At 40.6% G+C, this 9,753-nt stretch overlaps 1 protein-coding gene across 3 annotated transcripts in view; it reads right to left on the bottom strand.

The window, feature by feature from the left end:
• Window positions 1-3,558: 3,558 nt before the first annotated feature.
• htr4 (5-hydroxytryptamine receptor 4) overlaps window positions 3,559-9,753 on the bottom strand; it is a 184,897-nt gene continuing 178,702 nt past the window's right edge. For 2 of the 3 annotated variants that reach the window (XM_032527604.1, XM_032527602.1), the window contains one exon: window positions 3,559-4,982. Coding sequence is in view for 2 of the 3 variants with exons in the window: in XM_032527602.1 (XP_032383493.1) it covers window positions 4,895-4,982 (88 nt within the window). In the remaining variant the exon portion in view is untranslated. The remainder of the gene's footprint in view (window positions 4,983-9,753) is intronic. The other variant, XM_032527603.1, reaches the window with a different exon arrangement.

The following is a 9,753-nucleotide window of genomic DNA, read 5'->3' as shown; positions in this document are numbered from 1 at the left end:
ACAACAACAACAAATATATATTAAAAATCTACATTTTGGATCAATCAGTTTAAGTAAGCTCTGTCCTTAATGCTGACTCTCTGGTCTTATAAAATTGTGTCATATGGCTAAAATGATTTTACCATCTACAATGTGCAGTGTTGTCATGTCTAATGGCTTGACTGAAGCAGCTAAACCTCTCACTCTCTTGGATCTGTGATGTCTGAGGCTCATCTTTATGTAACTGGAGTAACATGAGAGCTGGTCTCATTTTTGAGTTTCAGAATGGATATTTCCTCTGAACTCTGACTTCCTAAGTCCAGCTCAATTGGCTCCTCTCTGCAGGGTTTTGTAATTACCTCGCCAGCCGAGTGTTTCTAGTCAAGAGCTTTTTGGCTTTTCTTAGTGCCAGTGAATCAGTGTTCAACTGTGTTGTCATCTGATTAACTGATTTGAGAGGGCTGTGTTTGTTCCTACACTATGCAACTCTACTTTAGAAGGTTCACTTCTGTTTTCTAGTGTATCAAGATTATCTCTCCACGGTTACATATTCCATATGTATGGAGATACGTGGATACTTCTTTAAGACACACTGTCCTATGCTATGTCCTACAAAGCACCTGTCCTGGCGTGGACTCACTGATAATTTGACCGGACCCGTCCCCGAGCGGCCTACAGCTGGAGAGATAGTCTCTTCACTCAGAGAACCAAGGTTACAACGTAACCGAGCATTGCCAAACGGTCAGTGATTGGCGGTGCTGTTTGTGCCAGAGTAACAAACACAACCACGTTAGCTGACTTACGACAAATGCTGGTTGAAGAATGGGATGCCACCCCACAGCAGTGTTTAACCTGGCTGGTGACCAGCATGACGAGGAGGAGCCAGGCTGTTGGGTTTGGTTCTTCCACATGCTACTGAGGCTCCTGTTTGTGAAATGAATACATTGTTAAATTGCCGATATGTCTTGTTTCTTCAAACTTCAATCATCCAATCCACCAAACACCAAATGAGTCAATGGCAGAATAAGCTATTTGGCATTGGCAGAGAAGATTTGGCAATATTTTCATGGGCGCAACCCACAAATGCATGTTCTTTACATATGGGGTATCATTTGAAAGGGAACTAAACAGGCTTTCCAACGGTATAAGATTTATTGCCAAAAACTATTGTTACCATGGAGAAATAATCTACCAAACACAAATGTCCTTACTTTTTGTGCTATAAGTTATATGTATGATCCATAAAAAGTTGTGTAGCAATCCTTTGTAGGGTATTTCTAGAAAATGGTAATTTGGGGTCTCTCTCTCACATCTTCACATCTAAAACCACATTAGTTCCATCTTTTCAAAGTCAAACTTTGAATAATGCTTTTAATAAAGTAATATTTTAAGCTGCATTGATGGTTTTTGACCACAAAAAACAAACGTTGTGAAGCACGGCACAGTCCTGACATGTCATAACGTTTTTAAAGTTTGGTATGGATAACGAATTAGCAAGTTTGCACATCCAGTAGATAGCCAACATCATAATTGAAGTCACGTTGGATCATTGTAAGTGTGATATTAACTCTCTTTTTAAGGCCCTGACACACCATGAAGACCAGTGGCTGTCGGTCCAAGTTGTACCGTCGCTGAGTGACCTAGTTGTTGCAGTGTGCCATGCACCATGGCCACAAGTCGGCTTTTGTCTACATTTTTTGGCCGATTTGACGTTGGCTAAATAGCCAATCCATCTGATTTGTTGTTCAGCTTGAAAAACGGTAGTGAGGAAAGCAAACACATGACCTGTGAGAGCGCACACAGAAGGCTCTTCTTATTTTTCATCCAATCTGATCAATCCAATACACATAGAGCTGTCAAAAACGGCCAAAAATTAGGTTTGAATGTTCCTTCTAGAAAACACATACATTTGAATGATTGGAATATCTATTTTTGCACATTGTCCCTAAGATGGCAAACATAGTATGTACAACAAGCTACATAACTAATGTGCAGGTGTATTTATTTTAACATTAAAATGTCTTTTGAAAGATTGACATATACCTACACTATGCAAAATACGTTTTTGAAACTTTAATAAACTAACATCATATGCAGTGAAATTTAATATTAAGATTGAAAATGCTAGACCTCTCTCTGAACCGTGCTTGGTACTAGACAAACGAAGCTAAGTAGCTGGCCGACCTATAAATTAGTAATATGTAACAACATGTTTCATCCACTGCCTTTCATCACATCCCAGGAAAACACATTGCTATCCCTGAGTGACAATTTTGTCCAGCTGATTTTTCTGTGCAGCATGAAGGCATGTTGGGTGGGTGGAAGTAGCGAGCTGACTTTAGCTAACTGACGTTAGCCAACGGCGGCATAGTCCCTCCGCTCCCCACCGCAGGGAGACTTGTTTGCAAAGAGAATGAATGACAGCCCGGTAGAGGCACAGTCTGTTAGCCACCTCCCATTGTCCGCGGTCTTCCCGGTGGCAAGTGAAGCAGAGGGACTGTAGTCTCTGTGTTCTTTACGCTGCTGATTCAGACAAATTCTGTTTAGTTTTGGGTATCATAGCAACGTTTGCATCTGGTTTACCTTTTCTAATGACGATTACCGCAGAGAGAGTTATTGGAGACTTATTTCCTCTCCCGCAGGTGCAGAACGTACGTGGTAGTTTCCCGTCTTTGCGGTGTGTTCAAATTCAAACTTTTGGCCATGACAAAGGTGACGTGAGGCGAAGTGAGGCGACGCCACAGTCGGCCTGCGTCGACACTAGTTCTTGGGCATCTGCTTGGTGGGTCAGGGCCTTTAGATCTGGTCTGGTCTCCACCAACTCCTTAGAAATGATCAGGTTCACGATGCATCTATCTGTTAGCTGCTAGGCAGGAGATTTACTTTTGGCTTATTAGAATTAGAATAGACTTACTGTGAGACTGTGACACTGAGGCCACAACCAAATAGTTAATGTGCTGTAATAACAAAATAATGAGCTAAACAGGCTACACAACGTTTCAGCTAATTACCTTTGCCTAGAAGTACTGGCCCAATCTTTATGAAACTTAGTGGAAGCGTGTAGTAAGGGTCAAGAAAGAACAGATTACATTTTGGAGCAATGCTGAATCATGGAGCGGATACAAATTATTTTTCATTTTATTTAACAATATGGGAGATAGGGCATTTGGCCTTGGTGGAGGTTTCTGCACTCTCAGAGTGGCTTTCTAGTTCTCCATGGGTTTGTCACTGGGAGTGAGCCCTTCACATTATAGAGAGACATTGATCCATAATTAATACAAAAATAGTGATTAGGTTTAGCAAACAGAGGTTCACACTATGTAGCCTTCCCTCATGCACTATCCTTTCTCCATTCCTACAATACTCTGTTTTTCATGTATTCGAGTGGCAGCAGCATTACTAACTGTGTGGAGAGGAACTGGTGGTGGTTTATTGGTGTTTTTAAGGTTAGGGTTGGGTGCCTTGAAGTCCCCAGTCGCAGCGCACCCTGGAAGGAGACGTTGGGGGCTTAAAACTCCATTGAGCTAATTGGTGACCAATCATTTGGTTAGATTCACCCTGGGACTAGCCTTTTGGATAAAAGGAGCAGGTTAATTATGCGTACAGGAAAAACAGTTGGCTTTTGTGCTCTCATTTTCCAAGAATATGAACACATAGAAACATTTCTGGTACATTCTTCAACATGGACTCATGGCGTGTCGAGATGGAGCAGAAGTTTCCATCACACATGTGGACATATACATACACACTCAGAAGCCCGCTTGTATGAAAACATACATTATCAGCATGGAAACACACATACATACACACGCAGACTGCAGAAAACTGCAAATGTAATCACACACACACACATCGTAACAATGCACGTATTGCTCCAACATCATCACAACGCCTGAATCATTCATGTGCAGCTTTTATGTGTCGTGGTCATTAAACTTCTTATTGCGAGAAAAACAATAATTCAGACGGGGCCTTACGGAGTGATGAACACGGAGTGTGAGCTAGCAGCCTCAATAATAATGCACTTTGACAGTTCAGGTCAGGGATTTAACGCAACCTTGCAACCACATTTTCCTTTTAGCTTAGTGAGGATTTAGAAAAGCTGAAAAACTTTGACCTGGGAGACTTAAAGGTTCTTTAGTTTTGCATCAAGGCTCAAACACGTGATGTTCAGCAAAGGAAATGTTCTAAACTCTGGCTCTTTTGAAGAAAAACACTTATTTCGAGAGCTTTGTTTGTCAGCTTATTATGCTCATTTGACTAGGAACAACTTTCTAAAATCTACCTCCAATCTTTCTGATTTTGTACTAGAAAACAACAGGGAGCATCTTATAATAATCACAAATATGTCCTATTTATGCAATATCAAATAGCTTTGGCAACAAAATTTCACTTCCACGACTCCCAGTCAGTCATCACATCTCGTGCTGTGAAATTCTCCTACACATTCCACCGAAGCTGCCGGTTCTCCACACGACAAGCTGGACTTCACAGCTAATTACCAGCACGCCTGTTGATTGGATCGCCGTTGCAATCTGGCTCTGATTCAGTTCGACCGGGACAGCTCAGTCTCTGAGGGCCAGCGGATGGGAGAACCAGCATGACAGAGAACAGCATCAGAAAGACTGAGAACTGAGTTTGTTCCAGTCCACTAGGTCCCTGCCACTTTAAAAAACAACACACGAGTTTCAGCTGAACTTTAAAACCAGATGCACCCATTGCAATGTCACATTCGTCATGTAGATCCTTAAAGTCCCATTGGGGATCTGTTTTATTTATTGATACTTTTTTTTAAAGATCTGCTGAGTTTGTGGCATCTGTGTTGAATCAGTGAAGGCTGCGGTGTGTTTCCAGCGTCTCTGTGGTGACGGTGTTAGAGCCGAGGTCATGGGAGATGCGACTGAGAAGTTGTTGGTCACAAGCAGGACTCGTGGGACTCTGTGGCGGTGTGCAGAGACTTTTTCTTCTGCTTCGTGTGGTTCCCGTTCTGAAGGACAGAATATCTGAGAAAGAAAACAGAGGACAAAAACTATAATGAAAAGAATTGTTAACCTGTGCAGCCCTCTGCATGACAAATGTTATTGATTTGAATCCCATTTCCTGCTATATCTTTATTTTTTATTTAACCTTTATTTATCCAGGTAAGTCTTGAGAACAAGTTCTCATTTGCAATGACGACCTGTCACGTTCACACAGTTCCACTTTCATACCTGGAAACTGCCCAGTAAAACCACAGGCTGACCTGCTGGCCACTGAGCAGCTCCAGTGGAGCGTTTAGGGTTAAGGGTCTTGCTCCAGGGCCCCTCAGTGGTGCACGAGCTGCTCTGCCCCACCCAGATTTTACCCTGTCAATCTGGGGATTGAGCCGGCGACTTCTCGGTCACAAGCTTACTTCTTTAACCTATAGGCCACCACTGCGCAGTTACTTTCTTTATTGTGTAAAAAAGGGGCTGATCTTATCAATACTTGATTTTGCACAGTAAGAACCAGTCACTGTATCAAAACATAAAGCTCTCATGTGTTTCAAATAAACATCTTTAGGCCTTTACGTAGACCACAGGCATCACAGTAGCTGTATAGGGTCTCACCAAAGAATAAAAACACAGTAACAAGCTCCCAAAAGTTTGAGACGGTCAAACTGCAGTAAATTGAAAATCTGAACTTTGTTATCATGTCCTCTGCAATTTTAAAGCCACCACCTGGCTTCTGTCAAAATAAATAGAGGTGGCAAGAGGCTGCTGTTGCAGTCTGAAAGGGTGTTGTGGGGTACAGCAAAGCAGAAAAGTAGCACTTAATTCTTAAAAAGCCAAGGTTTTCCAAACCACATGAGCTGGAGGAGACATTTACCAATGTTACCCAGACTGAACTTTGACAGTAGAATAAGCTTAGATTCCAACATTACTGTCAGTATCAGACCTGGTCTAGCCCTTGTGTTGGTCCAGGGTGAAAACTGAAAACACTTTGTTTTTTTAATGTTTCTTTAATATATTCTTTCATGCTTTATTCAAAGTTTTACATATATTTTGACAATTAAGTTAAAATCCGAGGAAAACTTTTGTCAGAGTTCAGTAAGGAAATGTTTTTTAAACCATTTAGACTGTTTTTTTTCTCCAAATGCAGTAAAATATAACATAATATCCGGAATTCAATGATGTTGCGAAGAATGTTGTATTGAATCAACCGTGTTGTTGTTGTTTTTTGCCAATTTAGTTAAAAGAAAAACACATTTTTTGAGTAGAAACTTTGAAAACTCTGAAAACCGGACAGAGATGCTACAACGGTTCACAACACACACACACACACACACACACACACGCACGTCTGGATCCACGTTCACTTGTAATGTGTTTAAAATCTAAATGCAAGGCAAGTAGAAATACAGATGTTCTCTGGACTGATCCTGTCTTGAATCGTAATTTATTTTATTTTTCATTTTATTTGTGACGAAGTCTAAAGGGCTGTGTGTCAAATCAATCTATTCATTTAATGGCTGTTGTATGGTTTAGTAATTTAAAGATAAAGCGAGACACATTTGAGTCCAAGAGTAAACTAATTTTAAACTTCTACATTGGCATCCAGGTGGGCAAAGCTTGCCACCTCATAGCCAAGAAGACTCGAGGCTGTAAACCCTGCCCAAGGTGCTTCAACCAAGGACTGAGTTAAAGCGCTTCTGGGATTTGTGGTGTTATATCGTGTCTCTGGTGCTTCCGCAAGCATAGAAACTTGGGGAAAAAAACTATCCATGGTGTTTTGAGTGAGATGCGGTTTCTGAATGTCCTCTGCCTTCCGTCTCTGGGTTAACAAAATCTGCACGGCTTTCTACGTCACTAGACAAGACAAGGTGGCTAACCGTGGCGTGCTAGCTCGTTCTCAATGGCAAAACACTGCTGCAACACACACTAGTTGACTATAATCTCCAAAAGAACTACTTCCTGTCCCTGTTCTGCAGGTACTCCACAAGTGCCCCTCGTCTAGAAGAAGTCTCCCAGCTGATCCTGCCTTGGACTGACCAAAGCTGGAGAAAGAGTTATCTAGCTGGTGGGATCTTACCTAGCGACTGAGCATGTGTGACTCCAAACAAAGATAGTATAGAAGTGAGATGTCTCACACTGTAGCTATAACATAGACCCAAATGCTGCAGCAATGTGCAGTACAACAAAAATATACATATTTTTTTTTTTAAATGAAACCATGAAAACCTATTCTGGTACAAACTCAAAATACAATTATGAACCTGAAAATGAGCAGAATGTGGATGCTTTAAGGGTCTGAATACTTATCACTGTCAATATTTCAGTTTCTTTCTTTTTAATACATTTGCAAACATTTCTAAAATCCTGTTTTCACTCTGTCATTATGGGGTATTGATTATAGATTGATAAGCCTGCAACATAACAAAATAAAAAATAAAGGGAAGGGGTCTGAATACTTTCAGAATCTCCCTCCCCACTACACCACCACGACTTTGAACAAGATAAGCAGCTTAGAAAATTGAGAAAAATATGCAGCCAAATAAGTGTAATATCAGGAGGTAAGTCAGTACGCTAATTTACGAGGTAAGCAATTCCAAATTGACAAATACATATTGTCACTGTCCAATGAGAACTATGTATCTCCAAAAGTTGGCGAAGGATTAAGTTGTTTTCTTTTCTTGGGTTGTCAAAAATCTACTTTTTCAGATAAATAATCCAACGAAAATAGGATGTACTGTTTAGGATTAAGTCCAAAATTATTTGTCACAAAGATGAATACAGTACATGGCTAGAGATATATGGCTTTCACAGGACAGTGATAATATACAGTTAAATAAGTCAATCACAGCTGAGTGAAGTGACAAAGACATTTTTCTCTGCTATGAATTATGCCAGAGTTACAGAGTACATTTAGCAAAACACAATGATACAAAGAAATCATTATTTATGCTGTATGGTACACAAATTTGTTCAAGCAAGAAATTCTAATCTGACAAAAGAAGCATTTAGCAGAAAGCACAAAGGACAAATATGACGCAGAGCCTAATTACATGTCCAACATATTAGTAACTGTAATTAGTTCAGGCAAACAGTCTTGCACAAACCCATTTCAATGTGACAATAGCGCACAATAACAGCCAACACAGCTCTGTGAAGAGCTAGAAGCACATTTGTTAAAGTCAACAGTAACTCATTTGGAAGGCGTAATGGGTCTCATTTGTATACAGTCTATAGGCTTCACTGCAATTGGATGAGAAGAATGACCGTCTGTGGCACGCATGCAGGGATTCACGGATGCACGTGTGTATGTGGATATGTACAGTGAATGATTATGTACATTTTGTGAAGACATATCTGGGAATTTGTACACATGTATGTCTGTGTGTGCACCACAGAGGCCTCACCGCGGGTTAAAACTATTACGACCTGTTTACACAAACACCCTGACCAAAGACACTTCCTGCTGCCAAACTGGCCGTGAAATTTACCTTCCAGACAGCCTCGAACATTTAGGGCTTTTCGAAAGGAAACAGGCTACAGATCCTCGCCAGAGCAGAACCCAAAATTGCTGCCACATTGCAGCGTTAAACCCTCAGCTGGTCTCAGTGTGGTTCCGCGAGTGGGACGGCATCGCTGCTCATGCTCTTTGGAAACAAAGATGTTGTAGGGCCATGTTTGGAAGGAGAGCTGGGGAAAGTATATTGATTTTTTTTGCATTGATCTTACATTTATTAAATCCCAGTAACACATGTGTTTTCACTGTTGCATGTCTTACAAAAGCTTTGGGTTCAACATTGGGGGGGGGGGGGGGTTGGGTGGGGGCGGGTTGAGATCCCACTTTTGAGCAAAATTGAAATTTTGAGTGTTTAATGAATTGCGTTTGGTGAATTGTTCTGCAACAATTTGTGCCTTTTCTGAAACAAGCTATGGTGCAAATGTCTTTATTTACAGCATGTAAAGGAAATTATAACAGTTTTTTTGGGGGGGAGGGGTTTGCACTGGCCAGTTTTGATCACCCCGCCCCCCCATCCCCCTTCTAAATGCCTGTTAAGTACAAGCTAATTAAACATCAAATCAAGTGCACCATGTACTGTAAGCAGTTGCAGTCTTTGTACCACTTTGATGGTTTTTACATTAATCTTTAAATGCTTCATGCTTCACAACACTAAAATGGCTCCAAATGATGATATAAATGATGCTGCCATCTGTGAAACGATGTGACAGCACACCAAATGGTGTTTCTAGAATGGGGGGGCTGCAATCTGCTTATTGCCACTATGTGATTTTGAGGATTTTCAGATAAACTGAAAGGTTAAATGCTCTTTTCTGCCAGTCCCAGACAAATGCATCAGCTTTTCAACAATATCAAAATGCTTTTCATTGTAAGTCATAGCCCTTTTATTATATCTGTATAAAGTGCCACCATTTGTATCTGTCTACATTTATCCCCAGCTTCCAAGAAGGGGGATGTGGTTTGAACCAACAAATAATCACTTCCCCCCTTATTCTTATCATTAGTTTGCTATTCAAATCTTTGCTTTGCAGTGACATATAATATTAAACCATAAATCAACCCTGAACTTGAAGTTGTTAGTATGAACTGCCTCAATACTGAGGGTCAAGCCAAATTTTACAATAGCAGTAGAAAATAAGTCTTTACATATACTGTATATGACTTGATATCAATTACAAAATAACTGAAATGCAATATAAAGTAAACCAGACTGAAGTTCTTATTTGCATTCAAATCATAAATGAGAAGGGGAAACTACAAGAAACTTCTAAAGCCTCATTAAAAGCC

This window comes from Etheostoma spectabile, chromosome 10 (genome assembly GCF_008692095.1).
Source record: "Etheostoma spectabile isolate EspeVRDwgs_2016 chromosome 10, UIUC_Espe_1.0, whole genome shotgun sequence".
In the NCBI taxonomy this organism is placed as follows: domain Eukaryota; kingdom Metazoa; phylum Chordata; class Actinopteri; order Perciformes; family Percidae; genus Etheostoma; species Etheostoma spectabile.
This window is presented reverse-complemented; position numbering and strand designations above follow the sequence as displayed.